This window comes from Canis lupus, chromosome 2 (genome assembly GCF_011100685.1).
Source record: "Canis lupus familiaris isolate Mischka breed German Shepherd chromosome 2, alternate assembly UU_Cfam_GSD_1.0, whole genome shotgun sequence".
In the NCBI taxonomy this organism is placed as follows: domain Eukaryota; kingdom Metazoa; phylum Chordata; class Mammalia; order Carnivora; family Canidae; genus Canis; species Canis lupus.
Window position 1 is genome coordinate 39681309 of NC_049223.1, and position 27205 is coordinate 39708513.

Sequence of the window (27205 nt, forward strand, 5' to 3'; positions counted from 1 at the left end):
GGGTGTTCAGGCCGCCTGCCCTCGCCTGGACAGGTCAGCCCGAGCCCTTACTGCCCTTCCTTCTGAACTCAGTGCTCGGGGGGAGAAGGAGCTGCGGGCTGGTCAGGGCAAGGAGGACACTGGGTACGTATGTGGGGACGGTGGGCGTGCAGCTTGAGTTGGTCATCCAAGTAGAGTATTTGAGGCCTTGGAGAAATTCCGGGGGCTCGTGGATTCTAACTTTTTATTTTTGAAAGGCTTTCAGACTTACAGAAATGCTGCTGGAATAGTACAAAGAATTCCTATACACCCTTCAAAGCAAGGCGCCCTAGATACTAAAACATCTTACCATGTTTGTTTTGATTTTCTCTTATGTAGTATATATTAATTAAATATTACATAAAAAATTAATGTAAATTATACATATAATTTTTCTGAACCATTTGAGAATATGCCAAAGATCAAATGCCCATCTATGCCTAAACATTTCAGTGTGTACCGTAAACAAGGATGTGGTCTTACATAACCACAAAACAATAACCAAAACCAGGAAGTGAACCCTGATAAAAAATTGTTAAGTAGTCTACAGATCTTATTTCATTATCTTGAGATGTTTTCAATGCCTACTCTTTTTCCTTCACAGAAAAAAAAAGTAATGTCTAGGATCCCATCCAGGACCACATAACACATTTAATTACCATCTCTATTTAGTTTCTTTTAATCTGGAACAATTCCTCAAGCTTCACTGTCTTCCATGACCTTAACATTTTGAAGAATATAGGCCTTTTATTCTATAGAATCTCTCTCAGTGAGGGTTTGTCTGACATTTCTCCATTATTAGATTTTGGGCAGTAATAAATAATAATCTTTCGCATCAGATAGAAAGCCCTGAGTCCATTGATATATGAATATAAGGAAAAGCTCTTCCTTGTAGTAGAGTGCCAACTACTAAATGGGGAAGGAACGATGGAATTTTTTAAAAATTACCATTCGGCAACCACTACACTAGTAATTGGTTCAGGCAAGAATCATCAATAGATATTAAAATTAGTGGATGAAAGCTTGAAGAGCTCAGATTATTTCCTCTCAGGACACTTATTAATCACAAAGGGGAAAATAGAAACTTTAACCAAAAGACCACAGATCACTGTGGGGAAATAGACACTGTGTACCTCCCAATAGGATGAACTAACGCCTGTTCTATGAAATGAAAAGAAAGACTTCTGTCCAAAAGGCTTAGTAATGTTAAGAACCATAGTCCTTTCCAGAGTGCACTCACACATAATAGATTCTGAAATCTCTTTCACTTTCACAGACCCTGCCTTGGTCATCTTCCCAGGAGGAGCTAGCAACAGTTGGGAGACCAAAGAGAACAAATCATCTCCTTGGATGGAAACTGCTCAATGGAGAGTTTGTGGGCCTTGTGATATTCCTTGGACGTCAGGGGTGGTACCAGAATACCAACAGGCTGGCTTCTGGGACAGAAGGGCAATAGGAGAAGAAAAAAATTTGTCTTCAACCAGCGCATCAGTGGGTGGTGGGGTCAGGTTGGGGAACAGCACGTAAGCTGCTCCAGGTTACCACAGACTCCCCACCCTCCTGTTACTCTGTTCTGTTGTCCGAGCCAAACTTTATCTTGCCAGCTTCTCACACCTTGGCACCTAACTGACAAATGAAAAGACTGGACATCAAATTCCTTCCAGCTCTGTGCCTGGCCAGTCCCTGCAGCTCACATTTGGAACAGTGAAGGCAGGGGATGGTATAAGATTCTCCTCTTAGATAGTCAAGCCAGAGAGGCCAGTGCTTCTTCACAACACCCCTAGCTTTGACTCCCTCTCCTGACTCCCACCAATCATCCTGAGCCCTTCCACCACACCTTTGTTCTTTTTCCGTCTGATCCCATGCCATCTTTTCTCCCCGACACTGTCTGATCAAGAGGGTTTCTTTTAGAACATACTGATTAAGGAAATGAGGACTTAGTACATAAAGAATTCCAGAAGAAAAAAATCCATGATGTAATAAGAGAGCTACCACAGACTACAGAGAGGCTATTTGAAGTATAAAGATATAAAATCAGTTACAACCATGCATTCTTTTTTGTTCAGAAATAAGTCGTCTTAAAGGACTGGTCATTAGAAGAACTCCTATGCCTGGTTTCAAAAAACTAAAATACAAATTTTACACCCAACATGGGATTCAGACTCACAACCCTGAGATCAAGAGTTGCATACTCTCCCACCTGTGCCAGCCAGGTGCCCCTACCTTAAACACAAATTTTAAATTATCTGTATTAAGCAGAGCAAGCCATGGTACCAATAAATGTGATTCAGATGTACCCTGAGACTCTTCAAGCCATACATTTTCATCTCCTCCCCTATCTTAAGACATCGATGAGAATTTCATTTTTAAAAGCACATGCCACCCTGATTATTAAAGATAAGACAATAATACAGCAGCATTTGGATATGTTGGTCGTTTAAAAGTTCAGGATGATAATTTTGCTCTGAAACCACCTCAGGCTTTCATGCAGTCCTGTTTGTAAGCAGGAGCAAGCATCAGCCAAACCATGAGCAGAGTAAGGAATGCATTTTGTGGTTAAAGGAATGTTTTCTGCTATGTGAAGCTGCCACATGCAGGACTCAAACTAGCACCAGTCTCTTAATTAAATGAGCAACCTGGACTTTTTAACCACACCCTACCTTCAGTTAACCCCAGAGGAAAGTGATAATAAGCACCAGCAACCGCAAAGTATTGGCTTTATCTGCCAGGTGGTGAGTGAGAAGCTAAGAGGTATGGAGAGACCACAGAAAGGGTAATTCAAGGATGACACAGCCTCTCACACATGGTCAGTGATTCTGTTGCCAGTTGTCTGTCATCCCTTTTAACTACTCTGACTCAATGTTGGCTCCATTTCCTCTGGGATGCATTCAGGTTTGGTTGGCTCCTCTAGCCCCAGCAGCAAAGAATCTAGAGATGCTGCCTTCAGACTCTGGGATCTACTTGTCACTACCATGAGGCCTTACAGCCCACCTTTACATAGGTTTCAGTGACTTCATTTTCCAGAGAAAAGTCATTTGAATTCAGAGAAGGAATTTTACTTTTATAGATGATATTTGGAAAGGTGAAGTATAGGCAAGCTGCCCACACAGAAGCATGTTGTATAAACTAGGGAGTTGGGGTGAGCGGTGGACACACAACAACGTTTAGTCCCCAGAAACCATTAAACCATATTAGCTAATTACAGCCTTGTGTTCAAGAGCCTCTCATTCCCATTTGCTGCTTCTCACATTTTCTTTCTTCTTCCTCTCCCATTGAGGCAACAGGAGATCACCACTCCTAATTTGTACACTTGCTGTTTTTTAAGTCTCTGGGAACTTTCCAGGACTTACCAAGTGGAAGGTTTTATGGAAATGTAGCTTTTCCTTTGACTCTGCTTAGCCAATAGACCAAATATTTTTTTAAAAACCTCAATGAAAAATCTGGTTTGTTTCCAACCAAACAGGAGCTTAAGAAAAGCACCACCACCCACCCCTGTTTCCTAAAGTTTTCATCTCTGAACTGTCAGTTCCACCATATGGATTCCAAAACATCATGGGCCAAAAAGCAGTGGAAGGGGTGGGGAAGCGGTGAGGATGAAGTAGAATGGTCAGAATGAGGTCAGCCCAGAAATTTACCCTAGAATAGTTTGCTAACCAGAGTCTGGGTTTCATCTTCTGGAATTGTTTCTTCTTATTCCATGTGGCTCGGGGAGAGGGTGCCATTTAGGGGAAAAAGTGGAAAGACAAAATGGAAGGGGAGAAAAATTCACACCTCCATGGAAATGTAAGCAGAGAACCTATAGACTCTTGTGTCATGTTTGTTTTATTTTTTTTAAGTACAGTGTTTTTAATAGACCAAAAGAGAATCTTTATGAGGTAATACGTATGTGAATGATGTTTATAAAAAAGGATGTAATATCTTAACCATTATGGACTATTGTATAAGCTTAGATATATAAAATATAGGAACCTACAAAAATTATTTTATAGAGCAATGGACACTTAAGGACTTCCAAAGTTTTCATATCCTTGTTCCAAAAAAAAAAAAAAAAGTAAGTTCCAAGGCTGGCAGCTTATTTCCTTAGTATATTCCACTGTAAAGGCAAGAAGTGTGGTGGGGTTTTATGTGTTTTCTAGTTTTGTAATTTATGATTGTCTGTATGGATTGCTTTGAAATGTCTATTGCTTGTGTGTTAGTGTTGTTCGCCCACGTGGGAGTCATCAGAGATCCATTCCACACTTTGCATCTTGGAAAACCAAAAGGAATTTTCTGGTGGAAAGAAAAATTCACAGAACATGTCTTCACTGTTGGGAAACCCTCAGATCTGTACCACTGACAGCTCTTTGCAAGTCTGAGGAAATGGGAAGTTTAACACCAGAGTTGTTGTCTCTCACTTAAATATTGGATGTTGGCTAACTTTTCTCTTGGGAAGAAAGCATATATTTTTAGTAAGTCCTTTTTTTTCTTGCACTTGACATGGTCTAGAGGAAACCAGAAGTCAGGGCCCTAAGCTGCATTGCCTCGGGACCACTCTCCACCATAGTTTTCAAAGAACCGTCCACGTATCAATTCTGTTTTCTGTTCCGTGCTTCACTGGCAGAACCAGTGCTCTCTGGAGCCTAGTTTTGTTTGGGTTTGCGGTTCTAATGAGGTGTTGAGTTTGCTCTTTACCGGCCAGACTGAGGAAAGGAAGCCAAGGGAGACAGGCATTCCCTGGCTGGACAGGTCCACCTGTACCTCCCACCAGCACAGGAGACCCACACCAGAGACCAGGGCCTGCAGGACCGTCTGCCCTCCACCAGGGAAGGGCCCATCAGCCAAAGTGGGGACAGTACCCAAGCCTCCTTCATCAGAAATGCATACTGTCCCCAGCTGCAAGCTTGGGAAGCCCGATGTGTGTTTTAGCATGAACAATAAAATTGGTTTAGTTGTCCCCCAGGCCTGATTTTTTTCAGTAACTGGTGTGGAGGAGGAACATTTTATTGTAGAATAAATACCAACACTGAGCATTTGCTTTTTCCCAGAGGGTTGGTTCCTGGCAGCTGCTCTGGACATCCAACAGGGAGGGCCGGAGGGAAAGGAATCACTTTGTCAGGCAGGAATTGCTCAGGATCTGTGGGGATGGCCGCCACCACCTCTCAGAGCTCACCAGGTTGGGTTCATCTCTGGAGAGCAAACTCCCCGTTGGTACAACCACGTGGGCCCAGGAAGACCTCTTGGACAGAAGCCTTCTCCACTCCCTTAGTGCAGGGGTCGGGAGCATGGCCTCAAGAACCTGTCACCGAGCAGCTATGTGGCCTTGGGCAAGTCACCTAACTACTCTGTGGCTCAGGTTCCTGCGTCGTCTTGAGCAATGAAAGGATTAGGTGTCTTAAAACACGTAGAGCACTTTGAACAGTACCTGGCGTAAACAAGGAGCCAATGTGTTTCACCACCTTCAAATTGTTTGCCACATCCACCGACCATCCAGATTGTTACTTACTTAAGAGTATTTGAATTGATTCCATTGTAATCTAAAAGTTAATTGAGCGGGACCGGGCCATGGTGTGCGCTGGGACTGGCGTGCAGCTACTTTCGCTGAACGTCCTGAACAGCCGGGTGGGCTCGGGTTTCGTCCCCTCAGCTGCCTTCGGGTCTGCAGCATAGGCAGCGTTGACAGCGGGTGGGTGCCAGCAAAGAGGCAGGAATGGGACACTTGGCGGGGCCCATGGTTCCAGAAGCACCGTCTCCATTATGGCCCCAATCAAGTCTCTCCCTCTAGGTGGGAGATGCCATCCCTTCGGTGATAGTTTTTGAAGGGGAACCTGGAAACAAGGTGAACCTGGCAGAGCTGTTCAAGGGCAAAAAGGGGGTGCTGTTTGGAGTCCCTAGGTCCTTTAGCCCTGGCTGTTCCAAGACCCACCTGCCAGGATTCATGGAGCAGGCTGAGGCTCTGAAGGCCAAGGGGGTCCAAGTGATAGCCTGTCTGAGCGTTAATGATGTCTTCGTGACTGAGGCCTGGGGACGAGCTCATAACTCAGGAGGCAAGGTTAAGCTGTTGGCTGACCCCACTGGGGCCTTTGGGAAGGAGACAGATTTGTTACTGGATGATTCATTGGTATCTCTCTTTGGAAATCATCAGCTCAAGAGGTTCTCTATGGTGATAGAGAATGGCATAGTGAAGTCCTTGAATGTGGAGCCAGATGGTACAGGCCTCACCTGCAGCCTGGCTCCCAACATCCTCTCGCGCTCTGAGTGCCCGGGCCCAGACACTCCTTCCACTCTTTCGTGTTGCACCTGCCCAGCCCTGGACAAGGGCCCACTCTGCTCCAACTTCAATGAGGTCCACCCGGTGGGAATTGTGACCAAATTTCTGCAATAAACATTTCAGGCTCTCAAAAAAATAAAAATAAATTAATTAATTAGTTAATTAAATAAAAGCTAATTGAAAAGAAAACTTTACATCCCAGCTGTAGGTGGAGAACTAACATAGTTTGCTGTGAATCTGAGGTAGCAGTTAAATAGTTCTGAGCACTCCTATGTACTGAGTCCTTGCTACTTGCCCCGCACGGTGCTGGGAGTCTTGACGGGTGAGAATCCTCCCAGCTCTGAGGTCAGCACCGTCATCCTCCAGAGGAAGAAACTAAGGCACAGGCATTAGAAAGTTTTCCCACAAAACGAGTGGGAAAAGCAGAGAGGGAGACAAACCACGAGAGACTCCTAACTCCGGGAAGCGAACAAGGGGTGGTGGAAGGGGAGGCGGGGCGACTGGGTGACGGGCCCTGAGGGGGGCACCTGACGGGATGAGCCCTGGGTGTCAGACTGTATGTCGGCAAATCGAACTCCAATGAAAAGAAAAGAAAACGGAAACTTGCCCACAGCCACGCACTCAGCAAACGCAGGCGGCAGTCTGGGATTCAGGACGAGGCTCCTCAGCCCAGTCGGGGCTGCCGCTCTTGGCCGCGGACCGGACTGCGTTCGTGGGGCCGCCGGGGTGGACGCGCCCCGGGACTGCGGTCACAACGTGCCCCTAACTGGGCGGCTCGGGACGACGGGCACCATCCGCCCGGTTCTGGAGCCTCGAGGTCCAAAACCAAGATGTGGCCTGGGCGACGCTCCCGCCAAGACCCCCGGGAGGCTCCTCCTCGCCTCGCGCGGCTTCCGGTCCCCGAGGCGCCCTTGCTGGTGGCCCCACCCCGGCCCCGCTCGGCCTCCACGCGGCTGTCTCCCGCCGTGCGTCCGCCCTCGCGGCTCGTCTCCTCTGGTGAAGACGGCGGTGGTGCAGGGAAGGGGCCTCCCCTCCCCAATGGCGTCTGCGAGCCTTGTTGCCAGGTAAGGTCCCATCACAGGCACCGCGGGCTAGGATCTCCCCGGATCTGTCCGGCCCGGGCGGCCTCGGGGCGTCGGAGGGGAGAGCGGCTCAAGGGACGCGGCGGCCTGGGCCCTGCGCTCGCCGAGCGGCGTCCCGGGGCCGGCGTCCGGCGGGCGGGCTGAGGGGGCGGGCTGAGGGGGCGGGCTCCCGCCGCGCTGGCCCTGAGGGAGCGGGCGGCGGAAGAAAGCTTCCGAAGGAGGGGGAGGGGAGGGGAGGGGAGGGGAGGGGAGGGGAGGGGGAGGGGGCGCCGGCCTCCCCAGCCCGCGCAGTGCGCAGGGCCGCGCTCCCGCAGAGCCCGCAGCGGGGCAGAGGCCAGGGACGCCCCCGCGGCGGCGGGAGGGAGGGACGCAGCCAAGACAGGAGGGGAGCCCTCATTTATTCTTCTGCTACTTCAGTGAAACCTTAAGAGCAGTGTCTCTTCTAAGAGGAGTTTGAGGGGCGGGGGCGGGGGCGGGGGCGGGGGGCGTCTGTCGCTCCGTCACACAAGGCTGTCCCCGTTGAAGCGGCCGCATAGGTTTCGTAGAGGCGGGCGGCCCGCGTCCTGAGCTCCCGGGCCAGCTGACAGACGGCGAAGGGCCAACAGCAGTGCACGGCCAGCCAGTCCTCACACAGCGTGGCCTGCGGGGAGAGCCGGCTCTGTCCTGCCGCCGCCGCTCTACCAGCTCCCGGGGCCTGGCCGCCCCGGTTCAGGGCCGCGGCCCCCCTGGGGGGCCACCCAGGTGCCCCGCTGCTCAAGTGCTCATCGGTCCTTCACTCAGGGACCGACCCTGCTTCGGGCTTTTGGTGCACACTTCACACTTGAAAGCCCCGATTTCCCTGTCAACCTCTTTCTTTTTCCTACTAGGACTTAATATTTATAATGACTTTCTTTCTTTCTTTCTTTCTTTCTTTCTTTGGAGTGGGGTGCCAACTGCATATGGTCCAGAATTCTCACAATAAGGCCGCACGGGAAGTAAAAAGTACATCCCTCTTCCCATGGCTGTACCCAGCCACCCACTTCACTTGTCTGGGGGCAACCGTCATTGGCAGCTCTTTATATACACTTCCAGATAAATTCTATGTCTACGCAAGTGTATATATAGTCCTTCTATGCAAATAGTTGCATATTTCTGTGTCTTGTACTTTTTTTTTTTCACTTAAAAATCTATTTTAGGGGGCGCCTGGGTGGCTTAGTCAGTTAAGTGTCTGCCTTCGGTTCAGGTCATGATCCCAGGGTCTTGGGATCAAGTCCCACTTGGGATTCCTGCTCTGCAGGGAGTCTGCCTCTCTCTCTGCCTCTGTCTCTCTGTCTCTTTGTGAATAAATAAAGATATTTCAAATAAATATATATACTTACATATATTTTTGTATTGATCTAGCTCAGTGGTCCAAGGGTCCACTGAAATATGTATGTAATAGGGATCATTCCACATGAATATATAAGGAGGTGCCTTGTTTATTTTTGACTCTCGTCATCTTGATATGTGTGACCTGTCTATACTCGGGCTCTCATTGTCCCCCAGGCTCAGCTGCACTGGAAAGTGACTGGCTCTTTGAAGCTCCCTCCAGGGAACCCCCAGAGTGAGCTCTGCATGTGCCACATCATCTGTATCTTACATCAGACTACCCCAAGAACACCCTCTAAGTTTGGTGCAGTTTTACCCATCATCTCAGGGGGCAGGGAGAGACAGAGAGACAGAAGTAGCCCACTGACCAATAACCAGCATTCGAATAGGAGCCCCAGGAAACACCCCTCACAATGTAGCCTTTTGGCTCATACGAATGAAATCAGAGATTTCTTCCCTTCCCTCTCCCAAAGTCTTCCACTAAGTGTGGTGTTTTCAAGCATCCTTGCCCAGACTTTTTTTTTTTTTAAATCACAGGTTTGAAAGACATTTAGGTTTACATAGATCCAAGTTCATGTACACGTTCAAACTTACCCGTATTTTATGTCTCTCTCTGGTGCCAATTCTCAGCGCAAAGGTGGACCCAGGTAACAATGGCCAACAAAGGCACTCTCCGTGATGCCTGGCGATGTCACACTCAAGGCATATTGGACAAAACAGGCCACAGAAACCTGTCGATAACCACACAAAAGAAAGCCACGGCTCTCATGTGCTCAGAGCAGCCTCCCGTCTCCAAGAGCGTTCAGAGCCCTATGCCGTTGACCCGACGCTACACTGTCTCCCTGCAATCAAGGACTGACAATGAATAACCAATTGTCAAAACGCAGCATATGAAAATTGCCGTAACTGAGCCACATCAAAATTGTCCTCTTTTGTTAAACACTGGCAAAGCCGAACCTGACACAATTCTGTTAGCGTTCACGACGGTAATTGTTTTTTCCTGTCAAGAGAAAAGCATTAAATAATTTTTTACACTTGAGTCGTCACTGTGGCTTCTATTATGTTCATCTATTTTCAATATTTAAAATAGACCCAGGATATGATACTTTTGAATAGCAGGCATCTTTTTCTGTAAATGGGACTGAAAGCTCTTTCATGGTGCACTGGTTCTGCCCGCTAGTCTCCTCAGGACTGTGTTCTATTGCTCAGGCCAGAAGGTTACTCTAATTTTTGCTAGTTTCATGGAGCCACTGGCATCTGCCAGTTTTAATCAGTAAACTATTGGAGGCTTGGTTCCTAGAACAGCAACTGGAAACAGTTCGTCATTTATTCATTCGTTGATCTTTAACTCCTGATATTGTTTCCTACACATTCTGCGTGAACCATCTAACACACAAGTTCTGTTTTAAATAAGTTTTGGGTCACAGACCCTTTTGAGAATATGGTGGTAGCCATGAAATCACTCTTCAAGGGAAAAGAAAAATATACAAACATGCAAAATTGTGCATTCAATTTGTGGGGTCCAAGGATCCTCTGAAAACTATCAACAGACAGCGCGTTAAGAATTCCTCATATACAGTTAAAGTGTTATGACGCCTAGCATTGCAGATGAGGATGATCTTGAAGAACGCAGAATTTGCACTATAAAACAGCAAAAAAATGAAATAATAAATACCAAAAAGCTAACCATGACCTGTAAAGCACATATGCAATAGATGTTATTCAGATATAATTTAATTTTTTTTTTTTTTATGATAGTCACACAGAGAGAGAGAGGCAGAGACATAGGCAGAGGGAGAAGCAGGCTCCATGCACCGGGAGCCCGACATGGGATTCGATCCCGGGTCTCCAGGATCGCGCCCTGGGCCAAAGGCAGGCGCCAAACCGCTGCGCCACCCAGGGATCCCTCAGATATAATTTAGATATGAGAAAATGAACAGATCGTAAGTGTTCTGTTGGGTGAGTTGTGACAATCACGTTCTCACCCAAGCAACCAGAGAAGTAGAGCGCTGTCCTTAGGGTTCCTCATGGCCCTTCCCGGATGACCCCAATCTTCCCATCCCCACTCCCGAGGCAACCACTGCTCTGACTCCTCTTCCCATAGATAAGTTTTATCATCTTCTTGGACTTCATATGAATGGAACCATGTTTACTTTTATATCCAGCTTCTTTTATTCAACTTTGTTTCCTGAGGCTCATCTTTGTTGTTCTGTGAATCTGTAGTACGTTCTTTATTGCTGCTGAGTGCTATTCCAACATATGAATACAGAGCAGACTGTTTCTCCGTACTCTCACTGGCTATTCCATTTTCTGCTGTGGTGAACAAGTACTATGAACATTCGTGTACAGTCTTCATGCGGACATGTATTTTCATTTCCTTTATGTGAATTCCTAGGTGAATTGCTGGGTCATGAAGTAGATTTATGTTTAACCTGACACGAAATAAACAGTTCTCCAAAATAGATGCACCATTTAACAATCCCACCAGCAATGGATGAGACTTCTAGTTGTTCCACATCCTCACTAACATTTACTATGGTCAGCGCATTCTATTTTAGCCATTTCAGTGAGAATGAAATGGTAATGATCACAGCCTTTTAGTGCACCCTGACAGAAAGGCTCAAAATACCGTGTCATTAGCATACCAGAACTTCCTGTCAAAGGCCTGTCTCTGCTACCCCTCCTTTCCCTCCCTCCCCAAATGGTGGGGAGTGCGAAGACCCACTTCCAATTTCAATGACAAAAAAGTAAAATGCTAGGAATGCTATTTTATCTTAGACACCCCCCCCACCCCCAGAAGATGTTCCAGGGCTCTGGACTTAACTGTCACTGTGAGGGAGTGAGGTAGCACACACACAAAGGGCAAGAGAACTCCATGCAGAGGAGGACAAGGAGCAGCCCATCTTTGAGGAAAATAACATCTATTTCTTCCATTCAGGAGTCGTGAGATAATTTGCTAAATCACGTACTGTAGGCATCCCTTCACCCAAAGCAAACTCTGAATTTAGCCTTCAGTCAATCTGAGATGTTTTGCCCCACATTAAAAAAAAATCATTACCCTCAGCCAGATCAGAAGCCAGCCCCTCCCCATCACCTTGCAGCGACCACTGGTGTGAACAGCTGGAGGACAGATGGCCCAGTAGACTTCCTGCAAGTTCCCAGTAGTCATACTATAGGCAGTCCTGAATTGGGAGACTTGGAAATCATGGCATATAAAAAAAAAGGTCAATCAAATCTCATTTTATGCATGGATTATGAAATAGTGCAAATGCCTGCAAATAAATTAATCAAAAGTTGCATAATTATAAAGCTGGCAAGCTAAGTGAATAATAAGTTGTGTTTACACAATTGCCTGAGCTGTAGCACCATCATCGGCAGGGACAAATGCCCACCATCCTCTCAGTAAGCATATTGTAAAGACATTGTTTTGTGCTTTGGAACTCCTATATCTCATCTTTATGAGTTGCATACCTTTTTAAAAAGCACGTGCTGTTATTCTTATTTTTAATCCTTTCCATCAGATAACCGTGTTATCTAAATGTTCATTAGGATGCAATTCTAGACGCTGAAGGCAACACAACAGAACACACGTTCAGTTACCCTGGGACAGAAGTCAGATGAAGTCAAATGTGATTTAAAAAACAAAAATCACTATGAAAGCTAAATTCTTATTATGTAATAGCTAACATTAGACTTCACCATGTGCCAAGCCCTGCTAAAAATACATTGCATTAGCCCACTTAATTCTCACAACAATCTTATGATACAGATACTCTTACTGCATCCATTTTAATGGAGGAACACAGATAGCCAGAGGGATACATTTATTGGGAAGGAGCAGAGGTGAGATTTGAACTCAGGTAGTCTGGCCCCAAAGTCTTAACTACTACACACAACACCATATGTTCTTGTGTTTTATGTATTCAGTATGTCACAGCAGCTGTGGATTTGTGTGCTCTGAGACAGTATCCTCACTGCCACTACTCTGCATTTATTCCTGTGAGACACTCTCACATCACACAACTTTAGGAAAGTTCTTTTTTGTCAGATGTCACTACGCGATGGAATGAGTGGGATAAAAATTCTCGGCTCATACCTCAATAGGAATGGGCAAAAGTGGGACGATGGAACACTGTCTTAAAGAATCTCTAGAAGAAAATTTTGCGACATAGTTACAAACTCCTACAAATCAATATGTAAAGGACTAAACAAAAGAAGAAAATGGAGCTAGAACATGAGCAGGTAATTTACCAAAGAGGAAACACAAATGACCAATAACAACTGTGAAAAGTTAATCATTAGTAATCAGGGAGATGCTATTGAGGCAATTGGAAACCCGTAAGAATGCCAATTTTTTTCAATATTTACATTGTGGGGAAACCATAGAGAAATAGGTACACAGCCCTTTTGAAGGCAAGTTGGGTGAAACTAGGGCAAGTTTAGATACACCAGAACTTAGTGATCCCACTTGTAAGCATCTACCCTACAGTAACATCTACACATGTACACAACGAGGCAGCACAGGGGTGTCCACTGCAGCATTGTTTGTAGCTTGAAATTGAAAACTTTAATGTGCACTAATAGATGCAAGTGTAAATAAGCCATGATGGTGTAAATCATATTCTGGAATAAATAAGAATGCAGTGAAAGATTAAGTACCAACGGAGTTAAATCTCTAAGACATATTTTGAGTTAAAAAGAAATTGCAGAGGTGCCTGGGGGGCTCAGTCAGTCAAGCATTGTCTGACTCTTGATTTTGGCTCAGGTTCTGATCTCAGGGTCGTGGGATCGAGCCCTGCGTCAGGCTCCACACTCAGCAGGAAGTCTGCTGGAGATTCTCTCCCTCCTACTGTCACCCTCTGGGCTCACTGTCTCTCTGGTAAATAAATAAAATCTTCCAAAAAATGACGTTGCACAATGATACAAATACCACTATACTATTTATGCTTTGTTTAACGAGTTAGAGAACAATAGTACTTATTACTAATGGCTACATATACAAACACCAAGAAAATGATCTGTAAGGAAACCTTCCAGACTGATTTTATAAAAAAAAAAGAGGAGACATGATTTCCTTTTCTGTAATGTTTCTTTTTTTTTACAAGGTGAACATATTCATGTGTTATTTGTGTATATACATATACACAGATTTATTTATTTATTTATTTATTTATTTATTTATTTATTTTATTTTATTTTATTTTAAGGAGCTCAGGCTCTAAAGGGATTTGAGCCAGAAATTTAGCCTCTTTCTCTTACACCCAAAGGCCTGGTGGTTATGTAAGCATCCACAGCCTAACTGTTCCTGGCCTGTCCTCTGAGATGGGCTCCCCCCTCATGCATGGAATGTGATTTATTATTCATCCTTCTAACTCACAGGGGAGTCAAGATCAAAAGAAAAAGCCTACACAGAACCAGAGTGCAGAGCTCCAGAGAGCAGAAGGAGGAAAGGTGGGTGGAAACTGCAATGAGGCACAGTGCCGATCAATTATTCCAAAAAGGCAGAACTATCCAAAAGTAAGAGATGCTCAAGAAAGAAATGGGGCGCACTCATACATTGTGGGTGGGAGTGTAAATTAGTACAACTTCCAAATGGAGATCCTGTTGGCAGCATCTATCGAGATTTAAAATGGTACGTACTATTCCACCAGCAGGTTTATTCCTTGGCAATTGTCCAACAGGTAAACTCACACACATGCAAAATGACACCTGTACAAAGTCACTCACAGAGCACTGGTTTGAGCAGCACAAACTCTGGAAACCACAGGAAGATGCACCAATGAGGGTTTCTGGATAATTTATGATAAATTCATACGATAGAATCTATGCAGCAATGTAAAATATTGGGTGCAGAACAGTGTGTGTTTACAATTCCACTATTTGTAGAAATTATTTATTTATATACACGGCACAGCAGAAAACCTGGAAGGAGAGGTACCAAACTACAACAAGGATGATCTCCAACAGCTGGGTTTTGTTCTTTTCTACATCTCTGTATTTTTCTTTTTTTATGATGATTACAGGATGGTTTTATAATAAGAATAATCTACTTTCATATAAATTTATTTTGTATCTTCACAAGCATATAGACCACATGTGGACTCAGGTAAGAGTAGTTGCCTTTGTGGGGAACTGGGTGGGCAGATGGCAAATATATCAAAGGCGTAGGTGCTTTTGAATTTTGCATCCCGTGCATGCTAAGCTATTCAAAATCTCTCTCTCTCTCTCTATTTTATTTTTTTTTATTTATTTATGATAGTCACAGAGAGAGAGAGAGAGAGAGAGGCAGAGACACAGGCAGAGGGAGAAGCAGGCTCCATACACCGGGAGCCTGATGTGGGATTCGATCCCAGGTCTCCAGGATCGCGCCCTGGGCCAAAGGCAGGCGCCAAACCGCTACGCCACCCAGGGATCCCTCTCTCTCTCTTTTTAAAGCACTGAGCTGGCTCCAAAGGAGAGAAACCCCCTTTCGAGAAATGCTCAAAAGCCAAGGCTGCCAGGTTCCTGCCAGGCATGGTGCAGAGGAGACTTAGACAAGCAGGGGAGGGGCCAGACCAGCGGACCACAGTATCCCTTCCAACTCAGAGGATTTATGACTCTTCCAATGGAGGGTAAGACAGAAAGAATCCAGTGAGAATCCAGGTTAAAATGCATTCATGGATGGGTTGTTCAGGAACTATTTATAAGTGCCTCCTATGGACCAGGCGCTCTGCTGGGCACAGCAGTGGTCCCTGATTTGAGAGAGTGTAGCTTTACTAGGTTATAGTTCAGGGACACAAATCTGAAGCCTTTTCAACACCTTCTTCCTCTTCCAGAAAACCAAAGACAATCCCGGCCCACTTCATCCTATGCATCTTGGGTATGTGATGATTCCCAGTCCCACCAAGCTCTTTACCCCCGATGCTTATGGTGCCCTCCACAGGGAGGCTGTCTGAGGGGCAGGTTTCCTCCCACCTTCCAGGTATCAGCTTAAGTTGGTTCCCCGAGGAGGCCATCCCTGACCCCACTCCCCCACAGCTGCCTTCCATAACGCCCTATTTATTTCCTTCATGGAACTTATCACAACCGTCATTATCTTGGTAACTGATTTATTTGCTCATTGTCTCTCTCCTCTATGAAAACTTCTCTGCCTCGTTCGCTGTTAACGTCTGTAATACCCATCACGGTCTCCACACAGGTAGGAACTCAGTAAATATGAAATTACACACCCAGTGGATTATGCCTCACACATAAACCTTCCCTGGGGCACCGTCACAAATGTCCTCAAAGCTGGGATACTTCACCTTCGACCCATGACAACACTTAGCAGCCACTCATACACCCTCGGCTTCATCCTCCCAACTGAGCTTCCAGCAACCCCATCTCCAAAGGACTCAGAAGCACCCACTGGCCCATCCCAGCGCCCTCTGAATTCAGGGGAAAGCGCCCAAGTGGGAAGAGGGAGGCAGTGTAAAAAATGGAATTGCAATAAAATGAAGAAGCCAAATGTCAAAGAGAAATGGAAATCGCTGCTGTTCATCACTTACCCTTTGTTTAATGGGTGTCAAATCGTGGCAATAATTCTCAACATGTAACAGGAAACTCTCCCAGGATGGCAATCTGTCATGGAAAGCAGCTTTCCTTTTTGTTTCCAAGTTTGTCACAACTGTTTACACACTGGTCTGCTTGAATTCAAATTCTATGGCTAGGGGCGCCTGGGTGGCTGAGTTGGTTAAGCATCTGCCTTTGGCTCAAGTCATGGTCCCAGGGTCCTGGGATTGAGCCCTGCATCGGGGGGGGGGGGGGGGGGGGGGGTCCCTGCTCAGCAGGGAGCCTCCTTCTCCCTCTGCCTCTGCTCATGCTCTCTCTCTCTTGCTCAACTGAACAAAATCTCAAAAAAAAAAAAAAAAAAAGATATTTTGTGAATAAAGTGGCCCTTCTAAACAAGAAAAAAAGCCCAGGGTCTGTAGCACTCTGAGTCCACCTGTGTCCTGGGAATGAGCATGCAGGAACGAATGTTTAAAGCGATGTCACCTCTAAGTTCTTCTCTGAGCTAGTCAGCTTAGACACACTATGAGCAATCATACGATGGAGGTCCACCCCGGGGAATAACTGGGACACAGAACATTCCAGTCACTTTGGATTGTATGGCCGTGGCCCCTTCTCCACAGGTTGTGCCAAAATGTAAAGAACATTGATTTCACATGTCCTCCCTTCTCACCTTGTCCCCAGAATGAGCTCTCAAGTGGACAAGCAGGGAATTTTCAGAAGACCAAGTGTGGTTGGTCTGAACACCAAGGGGGTGGGGACAGAGCTAAGGAGTGAAGCGGCATTTAAGGCTGGGAGCGGTGAGGACGATTGTTTCTTTACCCAATGAGGTGCTCTTGCGATTGAGTAGAAATCACGGAACAGCAGCCAGTCTACGCCTCCTGACTCTGCTCTCAACACGCTGGAGGATAGTAACAACTTGTAGTAACAATAATATTAATATCTAAGATTCACTAAGCGCATCGTTGTGTACTTGTTGGGCATTTCCTGATAACAGCACCCCAATAATAATTGTGAGAGACTATCCCTTCACTACTGAGGGCAGTACCGATAGGACCATCCTTTGGAATGACTGAAGCTGGGCAAAGTGAACACCATCTGCTCCATCAATTCTTGGAGGGAAAAACAAAAGGATAAAAATGTTTGGAGTTGATCAGAGCATCAGCTAGCTTCTGATAATGCAGCTTATCCCTTCTAAGCTTAGTTTTAAGGTGATTTTCTGATTCTGTGAGCTACCCCAAAGCCTTCTGATGAAATCCAGTGTTTGTTTCTTTATTAGTTTCCTAGAGCCACCATAACAAAATACCACAAACTGAGCATCTTTAAGCAGTAGAGATTATTCTCTTCATACTCTGACAATAACAGGAGGGAGGGGAGAGGAATGGGTGACACAGGTGATGAGGATTAAGGGGTGCACTTGTGATGATGAGCACCAGCTGTTGTGTGGATGTGTTGAGTCACTATATTGTGCATCTGAAACTAATATGACACTGGATGTTGGCTAACTGAAATTTAAATAAAAACTAAAAAAAAATATTCTCTCACTGGAGAATTCTGGAGGCTAGAAGTATGAAACTAAGATGTTGACAGGCTTAGTTCCTTCCAGAAGTTTTGAGGGAATGTCTATTCCATGATGCCACTCTCTAAGCTTTTGGTGGATGTTGGCAATCCTTGGCATTCTTTGGCTTTTGGATGCATTATTTCAATCTCTGCCTCTGTCTTCCCATAGCTTTCTCTTCTGAGTGTTTGTGTTCAAATTTCCCACTCTTACAAGAACATCAGCCATTGGATTAGGATCCACCCTAATCTAGTAGAACCTGACTACATGGCAGACACCCTATTTCCAAATAAGATCACATTCAGAAGTTACAGGTGGACATGAATTTTGAGAGGGCTATTCAGCTGGGTAGAGCATGCAACCCAGAAAACTCTGATCCAGTTTAAGTTCCAAGCCAGTATTAAGAATGGGTTATAAGCATTACGTTTTAATCTTAACAACCATCCCTGAGGAAAGTGAGCACTTTTATCATCCTCATGTTAGAGGGGGCAACATGAAGACCCAGAGAATTTGTTCGAGGTCAAATAGCCAATAAGAGGCAGAGCTAAGATTCAAGTCAAGCTCTTCTCTGATACGAACATATTCTCCTCACTACATTATATTCTAGGCTTTGCCCTACTTGAAAATGCACTGGTGGCACCCCAACCCCCACCTACAAGCTAGGAAAGGAAAATGGCCCTCTTCCCAATTTGATGCTAGGTCTCCACATCTCCACAGCCAGTCTGTCTTCTTTGTACATCAGCACTGGGAGACAACCAAAGTCAGAGTAATTGGAAGAGAACAAGGAAGAAAGCTGAGAGAATCAAAGAATGGTTGCCATCATTATCTGATCAGAAGTCTACACACATAGCAGAGGCAGGAAGAAACCTGCTGAGCTCTGCATCAGATGGGCAAAGGGACAGGGATGGAGGGTAGGGTTCTGTACTAGGCAGTCTCTCCTCTGTGAGGCCTAGGCCAACAGTGAAGAGCTCAAGTGTAGATGGCCAGAGCACCAAAGCATGGCGGGAGAGCTTTAGCCTCAGCAAGATTCCTCGCTGAATAGGGACGTGGACCAGGTAACGGCTCAGAGGGATCTCTGATCAGTCCTGTGAGACTTCAAGAACAAATCGAGATCTTCCCAAAAGCCAGCAAAGGGCAGGGAAAGCCATATTGCTCAAAAATATTGAGATCCAGGGTCTGCTGGATTTTGAATGTTAGTGATTAATGCTTGTCCAACAAGGAGACCTTCCCCCACCCACCCAGCATACACAAGAAAGACTCTGTAGCCAAGCTGCTCCCTCGGGCAAAGGCAAGACCTGGAAGGGGACGCTGATGTGGTACCAGAGATGTGTTAGAATGTCCCATGATAAAAATGGAATCCATGTGCTTTGAACTTCATTCCCAGAGGAAAATCATGTAGCTAGAGGACAGTGTTATTGATACCAAAAATAGAGCTGAAACAACATCTGAAAATATTTCAGTCAACATAAGGGGCGTCTTTTTGTGATATCCTTGTTTTTATAAGAGTCCTACATATTCCTCATAGAAACACTAGAAAGAGATGCACAAAAAAGAAAATAAAAATTACTCATTAGCCTACCATCTGGAGGCATGCCGTAAACATTTGTATTTTTATTCTTCCAGATATTTTAAAAATACTTCCCTTTCCCCCAAAATGGTGCCTAACATGCTTAGTTTTATAGTCTGCTTCTTTAACTTAAAAATGTACCAAAACATCCTTCATCCCATTAAATGCTGTTCGACAACATGACTTTTCATGGCTGTATAATAACTCATTGTAGGCGAGCCCCCATCAAACATTTTGGGTTATTCCAGATTGTTGCTGTAATAACCAATGCTGCAGAATTTAATGTTGCTAAGTCTTAGTGCATAATTTATTTCCCAAGCCAAAGTGCCTAAACAAATGTAATTACTTGGCCAAAAGCTATGTAGCACTTGAGGTTCTTTTTATATGTACTGCTAAGCCATCCAGCAGGAAGGCTATACCACTCTGTACTCCCACCAGCAGCAGATGGGGGAGCCCATCTCACATACCTTTGCCAAAGGTGGATCTGGTCATTTAAAACATCTTTGAGGTCACTGCTTATTCTAGAAAAGCATCCTTACCCCTGAAATGCAAGATGTCTCCCGCCAAGGAGTGCATGTGATCAGTCCAGTTATTCTAAAGCCGTTAGATCTCTGTCCATATGCCTAACATAGCTTCTGCACGCAGGGATGCCTTGGGAAAGAAAGAGTCAAGGAGGACTTAAATGAAGAGGGGAAACCTACAGATTCTCTTGTCTCTGCAGACACTGAAGAGGCCGGTGCTCCAGTCTCCACCAGTCTGGACAATCGCTGTGACTGTGGTCCTGCCAGTGGCTCCCCGGATGGGCTGCTTCACCACAGCCTGGGCTGGCCCATGGCTCCTGGAGAGTCAAAAACAGTGACTAACTTGAAAACAAAGTTGATGGTTCACAAGGATAACCGTTAAGCCAAGACAGAGTGATGCGGAGAAGAGAGAGACCCAGTGATGATGCCTAGTGGCTCTTAACCCATAGCCCAAGCTCCTCGCCATCTGCCCCAGTCTTACTGTTCCTCTGACCTTATCCTAGCTCTCTTAGTGGCATGATTATTCCTGATCCTGTCATTCACCATAAAATCCAGCCTACTTAGTGTTCCTTGGAGTTTCATTAATAGCTAGATTCACAAATTTGGAACCAAGAGGCCTCAATTCAAATGCCAACATGGCACTTCCTGGCAGCTTGACCTTGGCTGTTGCTTAACACCTATTTCCATTTGTTCAAATGTACAATTAAAAATAAGTAATTTTATCAGGTTATTGTGTTGAATGAAGGACATATACTTAGTTTGCTGTGCCTAGGGAGTATGTAACCAGCTGCGCCGAATGAGACTACGCCCCAAAGGTTTTGAGCCTTCATTGAAGAGACCAATAAGGACCAGACATGGAAATTGGGGCTAGGCTATGGAAGGGCAACACGCAGTATCATTTAATTGAACCAAGACTTCAGAAGATGTCTTTTTGTTTGTTTGTTTAAGGATTTATCTTTTTATTTTGGTGGGGGAGGGGCAGAAGGCAAGGGAGTGAGAAAGAGACACTTTCAAGCAGACTCCCCACTGAGCTCGGAGCCCATCGTAGGGCACGGTCTAACGACCCTGAGGTCCTGAGCGGAAACCGAGAGTCAGATGCTTACCCCACGGAGCCACCCAGGCCCCAGAAGATGTCTTAATGTCAAAGTGCTGCATGGCTGTCCTCGGGGGACCACAGAATACACCTTCAGATCATTCTCCCTGAAGGGAACAGATATCCTATGCCCTCATTCTGAAGTAGGAAATACAGGCCCGGGGGATGGGCTTCAAAAGTGAGGTGGAAAAACTTCCTTCTCTTTCTGGGGCCGAAAGTGGGTTTTGCCCAAGCTCCTACCGTGGGGATACCTGCGGTGAGTCCCACAGTGAAGGGGGAGCTGCACTGGCCTATGGAAGGGCCAGATGGAGGGATGGTGGAGGGACCACTTAGAGCCTGTACACGGTATGATTATCCCCTTTGAGCAAGGCTCATTAGCAGTTTGTCCCCGCCTCTGCTGTTGTGAAGAAAGCCTGCCTCTGACATGAGACAAATGAGAGACAGCAGAATGTCTTCCTCTAACAGCTGCTGTTACAGGACTAGTCACCAGGACTCAGCACCTGTGACGCATGGTCTGGAGGCCAGAGTGGAACATTCCTGAGCACCTTAAAGCAACACCCTGCGGGCATCATGGAAAGAGCAGAAGGCCCCTTTGAGAACATCTAAATCAGGGCAATAAACCCAAGGGGGGGTGCGTTCTCGTTACTCAGACGCACATCTCTTTTTCATTCCACCAATACTGCCCATGTCCACGCCTTCCCAAACCTGATGTGCTTTCAATAAACACATTAGCCTGTTAAAAACAAACAAACAAACAAACAAAAAATGCCCACACCTCACCCCAGGCCAACAGCTCAGGTCTCCAGACAAGACAGAAATCAGGATTCATAACAAGGTTGCTGGTATCAGGACGACAAGGCAGTCGTCCTGATACCAGCCTGAAACATGACACAGGTGGATATGGAGGCCTCTGATGGCCACAACGGCCTCTGAGTCTCCCACGGGGTGAGTGGTGATGTCAGCGTAAGGAGAGAGATGGCAAAGAGGGATGCCTGCGTGGCTCTGAGGTTGAGCGTCTGCCTTCGGCTCAAAGCTTAATCCTGGGGTCCTGGGATTGGGCCCCCTGCAGGGAGCCTGCTTCTCCCTCTGCCTGTGTCTCTGCTTCTCTCTCTCTGTGTCTCCCATGAATAAATAAATAAAATCTTAAAAAAAAAAAAAGAAAAGAAAAGAAAGAAAAGAAGAAAAGAAAAGAAAGAAAAGAAAGAAAAGAAAAGAAAAGAAAAAAGAAAAGAAAAGAAAAGAAAAAAGAAAAGAAAAGAAAGATGGCAAAGAACACAGAATGGAGGGAGGCTGGCGGGGAAGAGGGTGGGTGGAACATGGCCAGTCTTAAGTGCCAACGAGACAGGAGCTAGAAGGTAGGAGAGCCTGGAAGAGGTTAGGGTCAGGAGCTACCTATCTACAAGTGTCAAGTGGAGCTGCGCACCCCAGCCCCTTTAGCCCTTAGGCATTTATAGACAACGCTTAGAGGCTATCGAGCTGTTCAAGAGCCTCCAACAGTATCTGAGGTCTGGAAAAAAGTACTGACTCCAAACTATAAAAACTGCAAAGCAGACTGCAAAGTTAGTTAATACTCAACTAAACATAAAAATCTAGCATTATGTCCATCTCATGGTTCATGAGATGGACATAATGCTAGATTTTTATGTTTAGTTGAGTATTAACTAACTTTGCAGTTTTTATAGTTTGGAGTCGGTACTATAAAAACAATTTGGGAAAAAAAATAAAATAATAAAATAAAATAAAATAAAAATAAAAACAATTTAGGATTCTCATTTTGCAAAAAATTCCAAGTATGAATGACTGCTGAGAAATAAGAACCAATCATAAAATGAATTAATGCCAAATAGCCAAATAATTTCAAAAACAAAATTTAAAAAATCCTTTCACTTATTGTACAGCAGGAAAAAAAAATGTGGATATAACGTGTGGTACGGGTTGGTTTTAATACATTTGTTACAGTGTAGGTTAGGGCCCACGGTATAGACTGAATCGTGTATCCCCCAAAGTCGTATGTTGAAGCCCAGCCCCTGGTGTGACTAAATCTGGATACAGGGCTTTTAGGGGATGATGAAGGCTAAGTGAGGACTAGGGGTGGGAGCCCGGTCTGCTAAAACTGCCATGCAGAAAGGCCACAGAAGCACCCAGCGAGAAGGCTGCAGGCCACGTGGACTGACCTCACCGGAATCCGGCCACGTGGGCACCTGATCTTGGACTTCCAGCCTCCAGAAAGGTGAGAACACAGCTTTCTGCTCATGAGGCCACCCTGTCTATGATATTTCGTTTCCGGGGACCCAAGCAGACTGAGTCAACGTGAAGATGTCAAATGGCTACTCAAGAAGCCCCCTGCGTACCCGCTTACTTCCTCTGCTCCCCTGTGAGCTCCTGGGGTCAGCGGGCACACGCTGCCCCTCTGCTAACCCCAGAACCCCGCACCGCACCGACACCGAGCGGGCCGGTGGCTGCCCGCTGAGCTGGACCATTCGTTGAATGCATGGGTCTCCTCTGTTATCTTTGAGTCCTCCTCGGACCCAGCTACAAATAGTCTGATCTTCGCTGTGTTTCCTCCTCCAGCCAGGGCACAGGTCTCAGGTGGTGAGAGGAAACCAAAGCAGAGAGTGGCCTCAAAGCTCCCCCCCCCACCCACCCAGTGTAGGGCCTGGACCTCCCAACGTGCTGCTCACACCTTGGGGTTTCCGTCCTTATAGGAAGAGCTTCCAGTCAGCTCTGAATTTAGTAGAATTTCTGAGGCCTGAGCCCCTGGATTGGACCTCCCCCTGGAATGGACCATTTACAGCTTGCAGTCCTAGAACAGAACTTTCTGCTCCTGGCTCAGCCTTTTAGGATGGTGAGGAAGCCTGTCCTCTGTTCTAATCAAGTAGCAAAGAGATCAGCTTCTCCTGGTTGGGGGGAAAATGGGTTTGCTTGCCTAACTTTGAATTCAGCAAGTATCTTACTATCCTAATACCCTAAATCTTTGGTGATTTTGATATTAAAATGTTTGAATTGACATGCACTGGCTAACAAAATTCAGCTCAACATTACAGCTTGGGTGTCCTAATGAAAGTAACAAGCACAGCTACCCTCCACGGAGCACCTGCACCACCAGGCCCCTCGCAGTTCCTTTACCAACCGGATCATTAACGGGGGGGGAGGGGGGGGGCTGCCACAGGCCTCAGACTAAAGCACCCGCTACAGCTGCCTGTACAGCTCTTAGCTCCGGGGCCTCCCGGGGAATCTGATTCTACAACTAAAACCCAGAGTTCAGGAACAGTGGACGAGGCGCACGGTCACGGAGCTTTGCTAAATCAGAGCAGCTGTCCATTTGCCATCAAATTCAGCGAGTTCTTCATTTAGTGGAAAGAGGACAGATTTCAGACTCAGGCACACTAAAATTCACTCGTGGCCTTCTAGTTGTCTAGCCTTGGGAAACCCGAGACATCATCGCCCTCAGCTCTGGTCTCTCTCCCTTGAAACTGGGTTGAAAACACCCACCCTCTGCAGTTGCCTGAGGATTCCAGGGGGCCGGTGGAGGTGGCTATTGTCATTCTGACCTCCTGAGCCTGCCCTTACCCCTAGGGCACTCCTAACCCTACTCTGAGAAACAGAGGGAGGAGGCCTGGGGCACTCTCTCAGGTGTCACCTGTGCAGCCCAAATACCCCAAACTTCAATCCCGGGGACCCATCAGCCTCTGGTTTTCCCACAACTAATAGTTTTCTCAGGAGAGAGAACTTTCAGGGCTAAACTCAGGACAGTCCCAGGTGACCCAAGAAGGTTAGTCACCCAGAGAGATAGAGGCAGGAGGCACGGTGCTAGGAGACTGCTAGGAGATGGAGGAGAGGCACGCCCACCCCCCTTTCTCACCTCACTCTGCTCAGAGCTCCCCGACCTAAGCACATTCCCCACCCGGTGGGGTGCTTCCGCCTGAGGGTGGGTTCCTGAAACCTCTTCCTTGATTAAACTTGCAATCCTAAAAAGGGTTCATTCTGCCTTCCACTCAGGCCTCCTTGATTACTTCAAACTTACCTGAAGCCAAAGCCCTTGAGTTCTGATTTCAAAGGACTAGAAATTACTGGCAGCCAAACAGAAGTCAAGTTTCACCTGGTCAGGGATTCAACATTGAAAGTTAAGAATAAAGAGACACCCTTTCACCCAAGCCAGCCCTTCTTTCACCAGCCAAGCAGGGCCCTAAGGAGCCAATAATGAGTTGCCCCTTTTCAAGTATCCTTGAAAAATGATAGCAACTACTTTCTTCCCTTGTCCGGTTTTCTTCTCTCTGGCTCCTCATAAGAGATTGATTTGGGTGTGTGTGTGGGGAGAGAGAGAGAGAGAGAGAGAGAGGGAGATTTGATATGCTACCCAAAGAGAAAAAGTTAAAAGGAAAAAGAAATCACCCAACTCTCTACCTCAAACTGGAAATAAGATGCTGTTCATCTTCAGAGATGAGTGAAAGCAACAGAGGCGAGTGTATGTTGAGCAAGGAAACATCCTCAGGAAATTGAGAGAAGTAATTTCCAAACCAACTCATAGTGAGGTGTTCCCTCACTGGGACTCTTCTCCTCCCTTGGACAAAAGGCTGGCTGATTCTAAACTTGGTTTCAATCCAAAGTGAAGCGAAGCATCTCTTCTAAAGAATGTTGCGTTGATATTCTGGAACCTGAGGTCATAGCATGGACCTAACAGACATGTTACTTCTTTAAAGGCACGTACACATCTAACTGGTTAGGTCCATGTCCCGGGTACTAGGAGTCTCCGAAGGACGCCTCTAGGACCTGCCTGATGGAGGTGCGGACCCCAGGAATGCTGGCAAAATGTCCAGAAAGGGGAAAAAAATTAGAAAAAAATTGCAATTGAGGGAAGAGTTCTACAATCATAATTCAGCATTACATGAGAAAGACAACGGGAGGGAGCTGCCGACTATACTATATATTCTTCTCATCAGACCCACGGAGAATGACTGTGGAGGGTTCTAAACTTCAAAGCATTTATTTGAGCAGGTGTGTGAAGAAAAGCCTATATAATACCTCCCAAATCAAGATTCTTCAGCTAAGCTTCCTAATTGCCTTCATTCACTGGGTTCTGGGCAACTGTGTCTCCTCACCTCTAAGGACCGTCCTACGTGAAGCACGGCCGTGTTTCTCCTGCTTACCACTCCAACTCAAAGTGCTTAACGCAGGGTCTGCAACATAATCAGCATTCAGTAATTTGTTCAATAAATGTGCTACCTGTGAAAAGTCAACTTTGTAAGGATAACAGAAATTAGCAAGTGATTACTAGCTTTGCAAAGAAAAAAAAAAGATTTACAATAAGATTCCTTTAAGGAGTGAATAACCATTGTCCATGTAAGCTGAGTCCATACGGACTCTGGATCTCTGGAGAATTCCAGAAATACTCAAAATCTATCTTTAATTTTTTTTTAATATTTTATTTATTTATTCATGAGAGATACAGAGAGAGAGCGAGAGAGAGGCAGAGACACAGGCAGAGGGAGAAGCAGGCTCCATGCCGGGAGCCTGACGTGGGACTCAATCCCGGGTCTCCAGGATCACGCCCATGGCTGAAGGCGGCGCTAAACCACTGAGCCACCGGGCTGCCCAAAATCTATCTTTAAAATGGAAAGTTCTGAGGTTTTTGGTTTTGGTTTTGGTTTTTTAGTATTGTTACAATAAAAACCCTGGAATTGATTTCAAAAATATATACCTTATATATATAATACATATATACATACACATACACCTTTATAATGGAAAGTTCTGACAGTGATCAAAATGGAACCTTATTTTTTTATTTAATATTTTATTTATTTATTCATGAGAGACAGAGACAGGCAGAGACACAGGCAGAGGGAGAAGCAGGCTCCATGCAGGGAGCCCGATGTGGGACTCGATCCCGGGACTCCAGGATCACACCTCGTGCCGAAGGCAGGCACCAAACCGCTGAGCCACCCAGGGATCCCCAAAATGGAACTTTAAAAGAGTTATAGAGGTTTGGAAAATACCAAATTTAATGTCATTAAGAGTAGGACAAAACTCGTATTATGGACCTCTTGGTATGATGCAGTACAAAATAATGTTTGACCTAAATTTCATCAAGTCTCTAGGCCACTGTCCAAAAGAAATACAATGCAAGGCCACATATGCAATTTTAAATTTTCTAGTAGCCATATTTTTAAAAAGTAAAAGAAAGGTGAAACTAATTTTAAAGTATTTTAACACAATTTATTCAAAACATTATTTTAGCATGTAAA

General features: G+C 45.7%; 2 protein-coding genes across 6 annotated transcripts in view; one reads left to right on the forward strand and one right to left on the reverse strand.

The window, feature by feature from the left end:
* Nucleotides 1-4951, forward strand: part of SH3RF2 (SH3 domain containing ring finger 2) — a 133964-nt gene extending 129013 nt beyond the window's left edge. For 4 of the 5 annotated variants that reach the window (XR_005355496.1, XM_038530508.1, XM_038530511.1 and 1 more), the window contains one exon: nt 1295-4951. The gene's annotated coding sequence lies outside the window, so the exon portion shown is untranslated. Of the gene's footprint in view, nt 1-1267 lie in introns of all 5 variants that reach the window. The other variant, XM_038530509.1, reaches the window with a different exon arrangement.
* Nucleotides 3823-25603, reverse strand: PLAC8L1 (PLAC8 like 1). The gene is made up of 4 exons (XM_038530514.1): nt 25365-25603; nt 20048-20184; nt 9289-9425; nt 3823-6370 (listed from the first exon to the last, which is right to left on the reverse strand). Exons 1-4 carry the CDS (start codon nt 25484-25486, stop codon nt 6110-6112), a joined length of 657 nt encoding a protein of 218 aa, XP_038386442.1. The 5' UTR covers nt 25487-25603; the 3' UTR covers nt 3823-6109.
* Nucleotides 25604-27205: the final 1602 nt, after the last annotated feature.